Genomic DNA, 16,932 nt, shown 5'->3' on the forward strand with positions numbered 1-16,932 from the left:
TAGAAGGTGTTTTAGTAAAACTAGTAGTGTGTTAGAACGGTGTTGTTAGTAAACTAGTAGGTGTTAGAAGGTGTTGTTATGTAAACTAGTAGGTGTTAGAAGGTGTTGTTAGTAACTAGTAGGTGTTAGAAGGTGTTGTTAGTAAACTAGTAGGTGTGTAGAAGGTGTGAGTAAACTAGTAGGGTTAGAAGTGTTGTTAGTAAACTAATAGGTGTTAGAAGGGTGTGTTGGAAACTAGTAGGTGTTAGAAAGTGTTGTTAGTAAACTAGTAGGTGTTAGAAATGTTTGTTAGTAAAACTAGTAGGTGTTAGAAGGTGTTGTTAGTAAACTTAGTAGAGTGTTTAGAAGGTGTTTAGTAAACTAGTAGGTGTTAGGTGTTGTTGGTAAAACTAGTAGGTGTTAGAAGGTGTTGTTTTAGTAAACTACTCGATGTTAGAAGGTGTTTGTTAGTAAACTAGTAGGTTTGTAGAAGGTGTTGTTGGTAAACTAGTAGATGTTAGAAGGTGTTGTTAGTAAACTAGTAGGTGTTAGAAGGTGTTGTTGGTAAACTAGTAGGTGTTAGAAGGTGTTGTTGTAAACTAGTAGGTGTTAGAAGGTGTTGTTGTAAACTAGTAGGTGTTAGAAGTGTATAGGTGTTGTTGGTTAACTAGTAGTGTTAGAAGGTGTTGTTAGAAACTAAGAGTGTTAGAAGTGTTGTTAGTAAACTAGTAGGTGTTAGAAGAGACGGGTGTTGTTTAGTAAAACTAGTACGGTTGTTAGAACTGGTCGTTAAGGTGTTAGTAAACTAGTAGGTGTTAGAAGGTGTTGTTAGTAAACTAGTAGGTGTTAGAAGGTGTTGTTAGATATTATTACCGTTATTATTATGCTATTAGAGCGCCTTAGATGACACTGTCGTAAAGTGACACCGTTATTATTATGCTATTTGCAACAGATGATTTACTACCGCTATCAATAACATAATGGTTCTTATTTGATTGATTGTACTGAATATAATTGATTATGGGAGGCCTAAAACTATTAAATGTATTAAAACTATTAAATACACCAGTGTTCTATGTAATACATAACATGTTTAGCCAATGCCATGTCCTCTACAAAATGTTGGGATTGAAAAAAAAAAAAATCGACCCAAAAGCCTGTAACAACTCACCTTTCTCACTGGCCAGTGGGAAGAGCTTCTCGTCTAGAGTAGTGTCCTCCTTAACCTCCCGCATGTCTTTCAGGACCAGAAATGTATCTGGAGAGGACACGTTAGTGCCCTGATAAAGAGCAGCCATTACGATTGAGGAGTTGGGAAGAACGAACACAAGGCGACCACGACCATTTAAKCATGAAAGCCCGTCATGATGACAATTACTACACAAAGACTTTTACTTTATTTCCCGCTAAAGAACGGCAGTCGTGCACAATAACATGTAGGCTAGGCTGTTATTGTTTTTGCATCCGAATAACGGTAACGTTTCCTCCGTTTTTACGCAGCGTCGGCGTTTGGCGCGCGTAACAGACCTTTCAGTTGTTTCCTCGTAATTTCCTTTTCACATGCTATTCTTCTTCAAATGTAAAGATAATTAGCCATCTCCGTCAGCGTGTATACAAGCACCGATTTCTCACATGGCTTCGCACATTATCCACCTGCTTTCTCATCTCGCCGGCGCAGGCAGCATCCTCAGCGGTCCACAATTACATAACAAGCTTGGCTTCTATTTTTGCCATTATTACATTTTATTTGAGATATTCTTCAGAAAATAAAAAATATCTACATCCAACACAGAATGTAGGCTACGTCAGATGACGAAGAGCTAAGGACGTTTAGGATAGGCTATTTCATAATCATATTTTAGAGAGATAAAGAAATACAGTTATTTCAAATGGTTCCCTCTGAAGTATTTCCAAAATACTGTAATTCAATCATAGTCTGCAAACATAATGCTAAATAAAATACGCAGTTAGATTTTGAATAATAGTGTCTCAAAGTTTCTATTTGCCCATTCATAACATAAAATCTCAACGAACCTTGCTCTAATTTTTTCATATGACAGGAGTGTCACGATCTATCACAAGGATGACGCTGGAGAGACGAAGCAGGTACGGGGAGTAACATTTAATAAAATAACGGACATAGAACGAGACATAAACTGCTTAGCAAACAGAAAAAACAATCAATGCAGAAGCAGGGAACAGAGCTGGGGAACTGACACATATAGGGGAGGAAATGAACAGGTGATAATAGAGTCCAGGTGAGTCCAATAACGCTGATGCGCGTGACAAGGAAAAGCAGGTGTACGTGATGGATGGCAGGAGTGAGTAATGCAAGGCATTCTGGCGCCCTCAAGCGCCAGGGGGAGGGAAGAGCGGGAGCAGACGTGACAAGGAGTTATGACCACATTGTGTGTGTGTGTGTGTGTGTGTGACTACAAGTGATGTGTCCTGCATCTTCCTTCACAGAAATACATTGAAACACATTGAAATGCAATGAAATACACTGCATCTCAGTGCAAGAGGCATCACTATAGTACCTGGTTCGAATCCAGGCCGTGTCACATCCGGCCGTGATTGGGAGTCCCATAGGGTGGCACACAATTGGCCCAGCATCGACGGGTTTTGGCCGGAGTAGGCCGTCATTGTAAATAAGAATTTGTTCTTAACTGACTTGCCTGGTTAAATAAAGGTTAAATATAAAAAAAATGTATATATTAGATCAATATAATAACACTGTTTCTAGGAGTGGCGTGACTTTGAGGACATAATGTAACTGCAGATAAAAGTAACTTTTAAATCACATAGGTATAAATACTGCACTGTCACGACTTCCGCCGAAGTCGGTCCCTCTCCTTGTTCGGGCGGCGTTCGGCGGTCGGCATCGCCGGCCTTCTAGCCATCGCCGATCCACCTTTCATTTTCCATTTGTTTTGTCTTGTCTTCCCACACACCTGGTTCCAATTCCATAATTACATGTTGTGTATTTAACCCATGTCCTTGTCCGGAATTGTTTGTTGTAGTGTTTGTGCACGTTATGTCTGGCGTGCGAAGGGTTTTTGTCCCATTGTATATATTTATTGTTTTTTGTTCACGGTGATTTTATTATTAAACTGCACCGTTGTAACACAGTCTTTGCTCTCCTGCGCCTGACTTCTCTGCCGCCAGTACGCACGCTTTACACTGCACCATTTAATACAAGGCAGCTTTTAGGTAATGGACATGCTATTGTACCATTTAACCCAGGAAGACTGGGATACATGATGGTTAAATTACACTGGGCTATGATTTATGGTGCACACACATGCATCTTTGGTGTATTTCATGTAAAAGGTGTTATTTTTCTAGTCTGCGTGAACATATCTCGTGGAATAACTGTAGGCCTATTTCTGGAGAACAAAGAATACATTTCACAATGAATCAATTGAGTTTCTTCATCTTATTTTTCTATAAAAACCAAACTGGAATTTAAATATTCCCTTTGCACCAACAGATGGCAATCTTTGCAAAGCAACTGCAGAGCACACAGTGAGCAGTGACTGCATCCAAAATCCTAGAGTAATGAAAATAAACACTTACCATGAGGAAATGCTTTAAGGAAAAGAGTAGCCTAACACTGAACTAAAATCGCCTTTATAATCTTGAGACATCTGCAGGACTTGCTTGACTCCCAATAGAGATGCTCAAACCTTCCCCTTCGTGGCATCCATTGTTCTAATAATACATGATTTGACACAAGTGAGCAGATGATTTTCAGTCTGTTGAGCATTTGGGTGACCTAAAACGTATGGGTTTATCGCTTCCCAGCTCTGTCAATTCCATGCTGACAGCTGTCGCATATTACCGGRGATTCCAATCTGCCTGGTGAGAGAGAGGACAGGTTAGGATTGGCAGTTCAGTTAGCGGGTTGAACGGCTCTCAACGGGAACTGCTTATTGCCTACTGTTAAACCGGGTCTAGAGTAACCTCATGAGACTGTGGGCAAAAACAAATGTATGTCATGMGAGCTATCGATTACTTGCTGCCTAAATGAAAAGGAAAGACAGACATGGTAGAGAGACACATGATTTATAATATGAATAACTGACAATGAATGTATGCTATTGTCTGTTCTCTCTGACAATAAAACAAAACATCCCCCGCCAAAATTAAATGAAACAAAACATCTGATTTGAAAAATAGTGCCACACATACTTGATATGAAATAATGTAACTTTCAAACTGTTAAAAAAGGCCATGCGCGTGCACCTGACTTTCCCAGTTACGGTGATTTCTTCCCTTTTCAGGTGTCTATCACAGCCTCCTGGTTTCCACCAATTAGGAGTGTCCGATTGCAAATTATGGTATCATGTAGTAGCCTAAACCTATCGATGTTGCATTGAACTGGGTGAATGGAATATGAATGACAGTCATCCAATATGCTGTAATAGAAATAAGGACATGCTCATGAGAAAAATAAATCGTCCTTCCTCATCTTAAACGTCAACAACTGCATCACTGTAAGTAAAAAATACTTAAAAGTACTACTTAWGTKGTTTTTGGGGGCATCTGTACTTTACTTTACTATTTATATTTTTGACAACTTTTACTTCACTYCATTCCTAAAGTAAATAATGTACTTTTTACTCCATACCCTGACACACAAGAGTACTCYTTACATTTTGAATGTTTAATAGGACAGGAAAATRGTCAAATTCAGGCACTAATGAAAGAGAAKATCTCTGSTCATCCTTGCTGCCTCTGATCTGGCGGACTCACTAAACACAAATGCTTTGTTTGTAAATGATGTATGAGTGTTGGAGTGTGCCCCTGGCCATCCATAAATAAATAAAAAACAAGATAATTGTGCAGTCTGGTTTGTTTAATATCAGGAATTTGAGATAATCTATACTTTTGATAGTGAAGTATATTTTTGCAATTACATTTACTTTTGATATGTTGGCAAATTAGGATACTTAGTCAGTTGTACAACTGAATGCATCCTCCGCATTTAACCCAACACCTCTGAATCAGAGAGGTGCGGGGTGGGGATGCCATAATCGACATCCACGTCGCCCAGAGAACAGTGGGTTAACTGCCTTGCTCAGGGGTAGAACGACAGATTTTTTRCCCCTCGTCAGCTCGGGGATTCCACCCAGCAACCTTTCGGTTACTGGCCCAACTCTCTAACCACTAGGCACTCAGAGTGCGCTCTGGGAATTCTTAAATTCTCAGATTGTCAATTTGTTGTCAGGTTGTCCATTCATAAATTCAGAGCGCTTGAGGAGTTGATCCGAGCGTTCTGACCTCACGACGGCAGTCAAGTGCCCTGGCTAAATTGGCTAGCTTGCTAGCTACTTCCAGACACAAATGAGAGACCTCACTCTGACTATTTTACTCGCCCTAGCAGAAGTGGCTTTTAGGCTGTTTTCATGTTGTCTACAGCGTTGGTGTCTATAGCTGTGCTGCTGGCAACGATTTAATGACGTTTTTTTTGCCTACGTTTACTGACACTGGTCATAATCACCGGGTGTTGCGCGTTTGTAAATTCATAATTTATTCTGCGCTCTGATACACAGACGAGAGTGCTCTAAAATCGGTGTAGATAGCCAGAGTGAATTTACGAACGCACCACTAAGTGCATTTAAAAGCAAATAGTTTTAGACCTTTACTCAAGTAGTATTTTACTGGGTGACTTTCACTTTTACTTGAGGTATCACCTTTTACTCAAGTATGACAATTGGGTACCTTTTCCATCACTGCCTGTTTGTAACATGCATCTAATGTTTGTGTATATTTCAGACATCTGCATATTGTTTATATTGTCTATGCCAGCATTGCCTTAATTGCATGATTATTTATGCACCATATGCTCGTTTAGAGATTGTCATTGCATGTAGTTGATGTACATGCTACCACTGCGCATTCATAGTTGAGTGATTATCACGCCCTGACCATAGAGATCCTTTTTATGTCTCTATTTTGGTTGGTCATGGAGCTGTCTCTTATACACATCTAGATGTGTATAAGAGACCACGCCCTGACCATAGAGATCCTTTTTATGTCTCTATTTTGGTTGGTCAGGGCGTGAGTTTGGGTGGGCATTCTATGTCTGGTGTTCTATGTTGTCTATTTCTTTGTGTGTGTGTGTGTGTGGTTCTCAATCAGAGGCAGCTGTCTATCGTTGTCTCTGATTGAGAACCATATTTAGGTAGCCTGTTTTCCCACTTTGAGTTGTGGGTGAATATTTTCTGTTTAGTGTTTTGTCGTCACCTTTCAGAACTGTTCGTTTGTCGTGTTGTTGTTTTGTTAGTGTTCATATTTATTAAAGAAACGTATTTATGAATACTTACCACGCTGCACCGTGGTCCTCTTCTCCTTCTCCAGACGACAATCGCTACAGTGATTATGCAACTACGGGCACTTCCATGTCCTCGAGTCAATTTTGGGGAGTTTATTTAAAAAAATTAAACAAATACAAATATTTGTATGTTAAGTTCACACTGGAATCACCCCATACTTTTTTAAAACACCTCTCTATCAAGTATTTTAGCTACTTTTCAGATATGTCCTTTGGGAGTGATGTCATTTCCACCACTGAGGACAAATTCCTCATTAATAAAGTTTTTTCAAGAGAATGTTAATTTAGTTACCATGGAAACATATTGTGACACTGAAGCACATGGCTGCAGTGGACAGTTGTTCCAGATGTGATGTCCAGAAGTTGAAGAAAAATCAATATAAATATTGCTTGTGTAGAGAATATTTTAATTGTCAGTCATTTCCAAACAGGCTATCATTTCTTTAATTTGTGGTAGAACTTTTGATTTTTGAAAATATTTTATGTATTTTAAGGTAAACGATATGCTAGCTGTAATACTAATCAAAGCATGCTAAGCTGTCTGTCAATTTTCTCCAGAAACTGTAGAAATGTCATTTCCATCAGTCATTTCCATCACAAACTTAAGTGTGGTGGAAATGACAGTGGTGGAAATGACACAAATCCATTATCTTATTTGTTTTTACTAAACTTTTTTAAAACTTTAGGCTTATTTAATCATGTTTCAAATGAATTGAATCTAGAAAATGCTCCAAGGTTGAAAACTAAGTAGTATTTGTCTTTAGTTTTAGAAGATGCCACATAAAACAGCACAGAGGTCACAGACATATAGAAACAAAATAAAACATTATCCTATACGATACCAGGAACATCTGCAAAAAGACAGGGAGAGATACTAGAAGAAAAAAAGAGAAGGCAGAAGTGAAATCTATCTCTGAGCTTACAAAGCGAGAACAAAGAAACAAGAGATGAAAATGTAACCAACGGAATAGAAGACAGACTTTAAAGAGAACAGTTGCAATGGAGACCTACCTATCAGGCAACACACCACCTCAGTCACCAGATGACTTGCAGCCAGAACATGAGGCTAACATACCTGCCCCTAACTTACCTGACCCTGATGCACACCCTGATACCCCTTCRTKATTGTCTGCAACATGAATGAGAAGTCGAATACTTGCTGGAAGGAAAAAGGTTGGAAGAGGTCGCTCAAAAGCATACAGAGATCTTAGTATGACAATATGTCAAACTTGATAATGCTTTACGGAAAGCTGAGAAATACAAAAAAAGGTATGATCGACTGATGAACAAAATGGAGAGACAAGATTCCCCAAAGAAAAAGACAAAACAGCAAATGAAGGGAACTCCGAAGAACTTGAGAAGGATTTTATTGTTTCAAAATGCCATCATTGCAGAGTTAAAACAAAAGTATAAAAAAAAATGTGCAGTGCCAAAGACAAATAAGTGTCTTCAAAAATGCTCAGAGGCAACATCCTGAGAAAGTATGGCCTGGTCAAAGCCGCAAACAGAGAATTTGGATTTTCAGCAAAAGCAATGAGGGCAAATGAAAACAGATCAAGTCTTCACTACTCCAGGAAAAATCATTGTAACAGAATTAGCACAGCCACAGAAGAGACGATCACTAGATTCTATCAACGTGATGCCAACAGTAGAGCAACAACAGGGAAAAAGGACACACTAACGAGGAACAAGAAGAAAAAGCAGAAGCGCTTCTTAAATGGCACAATTCAGAACCTTTATCAGAAGTTTAAGAGGGAATATTCAGAAATTCAAATTTCCTCCGGTGAATTATGAAAAAGACGTCCTTTTTGGGTTGTCAAGCCAACAGTCCAGGATAGGGACACGTGTCTCTGCATAACCCACGCCGACCTCCAGTTCATGGCGGACAAACTACAGCATCACAAAGTGATCAGCTGCAGCAACATTGAAAAAGTTATTGAGTCTTTGAGCTGTGAGAACCTGAAGAAAGAGTGCATGTATAGAGAGTGCTCCCTTTGTCAAGCAAAAGAGCTTCTGACTTTGTCAAGCAAAAAACATCTGACTTTGATGCTGGTGAGCAGACATGGTGGTTTGAGTGGAAAAACAAAGCTGAAGAGAGAGAGAGAAGAAAAACCAAGAGGGAAACATGGAGAAGTTCACTGTAAAAGAAAAGGTACGTGGCACACTGTAGATTCTATTGGAGGACTTCTCCAAAAGGATTGAAAGAGAAGTTGGGGAAACACGTGTACAACATTCGACACCAATACTCCAAACTGAGAGAATTAACAGAATCTGGGGAAAGAGGAGATCATTGTGCATATTGACTTTGCAGAGAACTACCTGTGTAAATACACCAGTGAAATCCAGGCAGTTCACTATGGTGATTCTCACAGCAGGTGACCCTCCACACCTGTGCTGGATATAATCCCACAAAGGTTGGATGGAAATATATTAATTTTCATGATAAATAAATGTTTTCAGCTGTCACCAAGGCAAGTTTATACATTCAGGCGTCATGTTGAATTATTCATATTAGGGAAACCTTATAAATCACTTTAAATAATATTCAATACAAGTTCATGTACAAATGTATAAGAAATCCGTTATAAATCAATTGTATGATATTTCATTTTCAACTAAAATTGATGTTTAATGACGTGATGGAAATTACATTTGTGTATGGCTATCTGGGAAAATTGACAAAAATATATAAATTCCTGAATAGTACGATCGCAGCCATTATCAGATATAGTTTCTAGACAAATCAAAGACAAGTACAATACTGGTAACATGGTGTTTGAATAAGTTTMAATTTCTYAACGTTTGCACGGCCAAAGTGCCTGAAGTTGCATAATCACCCAGTTCGCGCTAGTGCTATGCCATGGTGAGTTCTAGAACATAATAGAAGTTTCAGCGACGTTCTTGGAGCTTGAGCATGTGCAGAATAATTTACGACCTGCTGTCACCAGGGCAGATAAGACAAGATCTCCACCAGTCGGGAGAGAGTGGGCCATAAATCTAGCCCGTCAGAGTAATTAGTTTCTCTCTCTCTCTCTCCAAAGAAATGTTTAAATACAGTACATATGTTTGTGTTGATGTGTATCACAAAGATCACTTGTTCTATGTGCGGTACTGACCAAGAGCCAATACAATTCTGGATGTGGGCACATCTGCCTTGTTCTATCCAGACAGCCTGTAGCGAGTCACAATCTGAACTATCAGCAGGTGAGCAGGCTAGCGGGTGAGGTAGCGGGTGAGCTAGCGGGTGAGGGCATTCACAGCCGAATGCTCAGACGAGCTCCAGCTAGCCGTTTTTACAGAAACAATGTAACAGATTTGTACTAATAGTTGTATAACAGTGCGCTAAGCAAGTCTATAATTGAATGGACTGGAGCTGTGTCAAGACAACGCTCTTACACTGGCAGAGGGGAGGCCAGCAGCCCTTCCATTGCTATTACAACAGCATCATTCTCGACCATTGCTGTGAGCTTTTGGGTACCTTTGAGTGGTAACACAACTAAAATCGGGGGAGATGCATCCTGGGCCAATTGTGCGCCGCCCTATGGGACTCCCAATCACGGCCGGTTATGATACAGCCTGCTGCGCCACTCGGGAGCCAAAGTCCACAAGGGCTCTTACTGTGTGGTAACTGATTTCACGTCAGCGTCACTACAGTCTGCAGTGTATTTCCTTACATTCTCAACCTTTATGTTGCCTTTGCCAGTAAGCATGTAAATAACAGATTCTGATTAATTCACATGAAGAACAAAACACTCACTGTGCAAACACACCCCGATTATACTACATGTACATTTGTTCATATAAGTTACTGGGTAAACAATATGCAAAGAGGTCAAATGTACTTGGTATTGACCCCACCACTGGTGTCTGGGGAACTTGCTCAATAAGGGCCAGTTTCCCGGACACAGATTAAACTTCTAAAATTGCCAGTGTAGTAATCCCCTACAATAGCCCATGTGTAGCAAGTATGTATATTCACACTTAATAGACAATCAACAAATTAGAATTAGGTGACAACAATATTACAGACAAAAGAAYTTGTAGGCTATAACATGGGACACAACATTATGTATTTATTAATTTAACCTTAATTTATCCTTTATTTAACTAGGCAAGACAGTTAAAAACAAATTCTTATTTACAATGACAGCCCACCAAAAAGCAAAAAGGCCTCCTGCAGGGACGGTGGTTGGGATTCAAAATACAAAATAAATTCAATACAAATATAGGACAAAACGCACATTAGGACAAGAGAGACAACACTACACTACARAAAGAGAGACCTAAGACAACAACATAGCATGGCAGCAACACATGACAACACAGCATGGTAGCAACACAACATCACAACACAGTATGGTATCAACTCAACATAACAATTACAGTAACATTTAGATAAAAATATTAGCTATATTGTCGCAAGTAAGATATTTAATTTATTTATGTTAGAAATCTGGATCAGATGTAGGCCTATGTAAAGTAAAGTAAACATGCATTGACAATAACCAATGATAGGTGGCGACATCAACCGTGTATGAGCATGTAGTGCATTTTGCTTCCAAAAAAACCAAAGGTTGTCTCCCACAATGCTTTGGTTCCTACTTCAAGTTGCAGTTGGTGAGAAGCAACTGCCGAGATTTCCAGTCGACCGCGGTAGAAAGTTTATGACCATTGATCACAATGTTGTCGTAAAGGTCATGCAGTCGAAATGTAGTCGCAAATCGGACAAGTTTTATACACTTTCAAAGGCGGTGACAGACATTGATAAAGGTGATCCGCTCGAACGCACCCTATGTTTTCAAATGTAGGCGTCTCCAGAGCGGTGCGCTGTTGACAGACGTGCGGAAGAGCCAAGGGCGCGACTCGCTAACCCAAATATCCTATCACGCACCAATGGCGTCTGGGGGAGGGAGMGTCTTTCTTTCTGTAGTCTCTGATTGAATCAGTCCAGTTTCAATTAGTTCCATATACAAACTACGGCACATCAGGAAGAAAGAAAATATATTTGGACGCTTAGACTGCCCCTCTGGATATACTGGCGACGTTCAGCAAAAGGAACCAAGAAGAAGCCGGAGAACGTAATTACTAATGTAGGCTAGTACTTGTGTGCTGTTGTTCAGTGTACCTATAGGCTCCATCCATACTGTGGCGAATCAGTTTTTAACTGCGCATAGATGCCTACGCCGAATGTTGTCAAGGAGGGCATACATTGTTTGAATGAAGGGATACTATTTTTGTTTTGATGCCAGGCCAACCTCAATAAGCGTTGTAATACCCGCAATGGAAAACTGTTCATGGTATCGCGCTTTCATGTGAAGAGCCTTGCGCACTGCAGTAAAAGCAGGGCTGTGRTATCTTATTTTGGATTGCGAATTGGATTGGGATATCGAATATGTGTTGGCTGGAGCATTACCTAACCCACTGGGCGCACACTAGTTGAATCAACGTTGTTTCCATGTAATTTCAATGAAATTACGTTGAACCAAGGTGTAATAGACGTTGAATTGACGTCTATGCCCAGTGAGAATGATTTAACATTCGATTCGGTTGGTGTACCAATTCCCACCAGAGATATTCAATAACCATACATCTTTGCCGATTGTAAATGTTCTAAGTTTTCGCCCAGTGGTCAGAGCCACTCACTCCTAGGTTACAGATGAGAGGGAAACAATACCATCGACAACTGAAGTTGACAGCGCCTTGGGAGAATGATGTTGGCTACTGGAGAAAGCTCAAAACGCACAGGAACCATACAAAGATAATAGCTCAGCCCGGCATCGTGATGAAGGTGCTACGCAGAAAGCGGATTGTGTTGTTTATAGCCTATTTCTTTCTGCTAGTGCTGACCATGCTGAACTTGGCCAATTACAAATGGACTAAAGTACCCCAGCAGTGCAATCACCAGATGAGYAGRYCTWCCTATCAWGGCAGYTCAGACATCKGGTTCCTCTACAGACCCTCTCTGGCCAAGAAGAGACAGTTGGTCTATGTTCTGACCACATGGAGGTCTGGGTCCTCCTTTTTCGGGGAGCTGTTTAACCAAKATCCTGAAGTSTTRTTCCTSTATGAACCCATGTGGCACATRTGGCAGAAGCTGTACCCGGGAGACGCTGTGTCTTTGCAAGGAGCAGCCAGGGACATGCTCAGCTCCTTATACCGCTGTGATCTCTCTGTGTTCCAGTTGTACAACAGCCCAGGGGGAAAGAACTTTACCTCCCTAGGACTCTTTGGGGCCWCCCTGAATAAGGTGGTGTGCTCCTACCCRCTSTGCTCCGCRTACAGGAAAGAGGTGGTAGGGATGGTGGACGACAAGGTGTGTAAAAAGTGTCCACCTCAAAGCCTTAGACTACTGGAGGAGGAGTGCCTCAAATACAGCACTATCGTTATTAAAGGGGTGCGTATCCTGGACGTTAACGTTCTAGCACCCCTCATGGAGGACCCGTCGCTGGACGTGAAGGTAGTCCACCTGGTCAGGGACCCCCGGGCCGTGGCCAACTCCAGGATCAAGTCCAGACACGGGCTGATCCGGGAGAACCTGCAGGTGGTCCGGAGCAGGGACCCTAAGCTCCGCAGYATCCCCTTCGTAGACCCCAACCACAAAGCCAACAAGAAGGACGGCTCAGATTACCACTCCATCGGAGCCATGGATGTYATCTGTGACCGCACCTCCKGGACCCTGAGGACTGCCTTAAACCCTCCCAGTTGGCTCAAAGGGAAGTACATGGCTGTGCGTTATGAGGACCTGGTGGAGAACCCTGTGAAGATCCTGAGGAACATCTACCGCTTCGCCAACCTCACCACCAACCATGACATTGAGTCGTTTGCTCTGAACATGACAGGTGGGTCTAGTTCGTCCTCCAAGCCGTTCATCGTGTCCTCCAGGAARGCCACTCAGGCTGCCAGCGCATGGAGAACAGTGCTCAGCATCCAGCAGATCAAACAGGTGGAGGACTACTGTCATCACTCCATGGCTGTCCTGGGCTACGACAGGGTCAGGACGGCCGGGGAGGCCAAGGACCTCAGTAAGCCTTTACTGACCGTCTCCAAACTGTGACAGAAAAACACCATTTTTTTCCTCCCTTTTTCCACCAAAGACAGTGAATTTAATGTACATTTTGCATCTAGTGCCGTTTCAGTTAATCGTGGAAATTAAAACGCTTTGAATCAGTGTTTTTGAGGAGATCTACTTTTTTGGCCACATTGGAACGTATCTTATTTTGTATTTTTCAGTTAAGTAGCAGACGGTTGTATTTGACAGAACAACTGGATGTTATTGACAAAGCAAGAAGGCCTATGAACAATGACTTGAATATTGCAACTACAACTACGGAAACAAGCAGTGTATGATTCATGTATATTGTTAAGAAAACACTTCAAACATTTTAATTTTGAATGTTCCAAAACCTGAGAAAATACTTAGTTTTTCCAGTATCCATACTGTCTGTAAAAGTGAGAGAAGAAATTGCAAAAAAAAAAAAAAAAAAAAGCATTAATACATAAAAAATGTAATTGTTTGAGCAGGTTATGTTACGTTTGTGATTACTGGATGGACTCAGAGACAATCATTAAACTGGTCTGTTATAACTATAATGTTGCTCTAAGGAAGGTTTCAGGTTTATTAGTTGAAACATACTTTATAACAGCGGGACATGCCAGATGAAGATTGATGTTGACACACTAGTAGTAAATCATGTTGACTAAGCAGTTGTGGAAGGATTTCTCACCGTGTCACTGAAGAGTGTATGTAGCCTGGTGTCATTTAACATTTTTACAGGACTAGATCTCTTGATGCAAACAGGTGATTTAGCCAAACTGCTTTGAAAAAACGTCTCTTGCAGAAGCAGAGTAGCTCTAGCATCCCCTTTGAACAAAATAAAAACATTTCAGTATGTTTAGTTACGAGTTTGACCCATGTAACACAGGGATAGCTCACGACCAATGTAGTTTAATGGCACTTATGCTACAATTAAATGTAGTTTAATGGCACTTATGCTACAATTAAATCTGGAAAATAGAATAGATAATAAAAAATGAATTTAACCTTTTACTGCGGTGGGATAAATCAGGGTTACACAGTGTGTTTCTTGGTAGTTTTAAACAAATTTAATTGGAAACAAAAGTATACACATCACACACATGGTTATGGGCTTAAAAAAGAAGACACCTGTACATATATAGAGTTGCATGTATTTAATTTAGAGTTTACATCCCAATATTACACTTTATATTACATTACAGAAGTCTGAAATATACCACAACCGTTTGACATAGAAACATCAGATTTTCGGTGTTATTTTTATTTTTATTTTTATTAATTATGGAATTATGAAAAATATTAGTAACATTCCAACAATGAGGCCACTAGGTCATTTGACTGCAGGAAAGGGCTATGCGCCACTGTCATTAACACATTGGTCATGGGTACTTAACACAGTGGTCATGGGTCTGGGTCCTTAATACACTGGTCATGGGTCCTTAACACAGTGGTCATAGGTCCTTAACACACTGGTCATGGGTCCTTAACACACTGGTCATGGGTACTTAACACAGTGGTCATGGGTCCTTAACACAGTGGTCATGGGTCCTTAACACAGTGGTCATGGGTCCTTAACACACTGCTCATGGGTCCTTAACACAGTGGTCATGGGTCCTTAACACTCAGTGGTCATGGTCCTACACACCTGGCCATGGGTACTTAACACACTGGTCATGGGTCCTTAAACCCAGTGGTCATGGGTCCTTAACACACTGGTCATGGGTCTGGGTCCTTAACACAGTGGTCATGGGTCCTTAACACACTGGTCATGGGTACTTAACACACTGGTCATGGGTCCTTAACACTGTGGTCATGGGTACTTAACACACTGGTCATGGGTACTTAACACAGTGGTCAGGGTATAATATCCTTATCTTATCCTCTTGCACTGTCAGAGAGACATTGTGCAGTTTCTTTGTAATTTCCTGAGTCTGGCTAGTCCCAAGGTAGCCTGGGTGCCAGTCTGCTTTTGCTCTCTTGTCAGCTCCTTATGAATTTTTCATACCGAACATGTTTGGCTTGACAATGACAGCAATGGAAATGGCAAGAGCAGAAACATCAGGGACCAGGCTTGCTACAATTAGATCTTGCAAATAGAATATAATACAATATTAATTTAAGGAATTGTGAAGTAAAGGTATACAAGCATTGTTGTCCTCAAGGAAAAGAGGGATGTGAAAGGTTATGAGTACAATGTAATTCTTCTTTTTTTTTTTTTTTTATCTTTTTTTTTATGGTAACTTACTGGCAGCCAGTTGACTGTAAGTCAATGTAAAACCATTAAAATAAGTAGAGTATGTTACTGTAAATTCCAAAGAAACATTGGTTTACATTACTGTAAACTTCACAGTAATGTACAGTTGTTGTTTTTTACAAGAACTTACAGGTAACTAGATGCCAGTAAGTGACTGTAAAAACAACAGGATATTTTTAACGTGTTGGGCAGGCTATGGGTTTTGCCACATTCTGTATGGGTTATTACTGGTTAGACAGACAGTGTCTCTCATTGTAATACATGGACAATGTTAACATTAGGGCCTAAATGTACTTTTTGGTCCGCTAGCCACTGTGTCAGGTAGATGAAAACATCTTCCAGTCACTCAAGATATTTTACCAGCCAAAATGTTATATAAAAATACAGTTGACCATACTTTGTAATGCATCTAAAACAATACATATATTAGTAAGAAGTAATGTGGTACATTGCTAAATTTATATGTAACCTCTACATTGCACCGCGGCCGCCATGGCATTTCTTTAAAAAAAATATATAATATTTAACTGTTAGGTGCTACTGTTGACTATCAGGCAGTGAGCAGGCTGTTACTAAGTGAGTGGTAGAGAGGGCCGGAGGTTTGTGTCTGTCGTGAGCACTGGTTGAGAGAGCGCTTCAGTAGGCAGCTGAGGCACGGAGACAGAGCAGCAGGCGCGTACGTCGTGCTAACTTTTTACCAGGTGTTGGTAAGGCTATTTAGATCGGTCGTTATGGAGACACCGATTTCCAGCACTTTTTTTCCATAAAACATTAACGCGCTAGAACTGACATAACGTCAACAAAGCACTGGAAAACGAATTTAGGCGCACTAGAGAGCCTCAGATACATTCGTTCACAGATGGTTAAAGTAAACTATAATGATGTCGAATTTAAACCGTATCAAGCGAATAGTTTTACGCATGCTCAGTTCTTGTTTCTCGTGCCCTGCGCAAGAATACATTTGAAATGGAAGTTATGGAACTCCCTCTCGTGCTTCTGTTATGGGAAAAAGTCCACAATGAAACTAACTTTAAATGTGGAGAATGATACATTTGCATCTGTTTGGCCATCAAGTAGGCTATTCATTTCTATGTCATTGTAGGCTACATTGTAGGCCATTTGATACGATTGAATATGTTGAAACGATTTCACTGGAGTCATTGCAAATCAATTTTGTACCACTTGTGTAGCCTACCTGGAGCTGGCAAATGGATTGAATAAATGGCCTATAACTTCATGTTTAGTTAATTAACTTGGAAGTTATCAATTGTGACCATGATTACAGTTCTATCGCCAATATATCATTATCCATGTTTAATGTCAGTT

The 16,932-nt window shown here is 40.5% G+C and overlaps 1 protein-coding gene across 1 annotated transcript; it reads left to right on the forward strand.

The window, feature by feature from the left end:
* Window positions 1-10,499: 10,499 nt before the first annotated feature.
* On the forward strand, window positions 10,500-13,906 carry LOC112069580 (carbohydrate sulfotransferase 2). Its single transcript, XM_024136921.2, has one exon. The coding sequence runs from the start codon at window positions 11,973-11,975 to the stop codon at window positions 13,368-13,370; it is 1,398 nt and encodes a 465-aa protein (XP_023992689.1). The 5' UTR covers window positions 10,500-11,972; the 3' UTR covers window positions 13,371-13,906.
* Window positions 13,907-16,932: the final 3,026 nt, after the last annotated feature.

Source organism: Salvelinus sp. IW2-2015, unplaced genomic scaffold (assembly GCF_002910315.2).
Source record: "Salvelinus sp. IW2-2015 unplaced genomic scaffold, ASM291031v2 Un_scaffold1052, whole genome shotgun sequence".
Lineage (NCBI taxonomy): Eukaryota > Metazoa > Chordata > Actinopteri > Salmoniformes > Salmonidae > Salvelinus > Salvelinus sp. IW2-2015.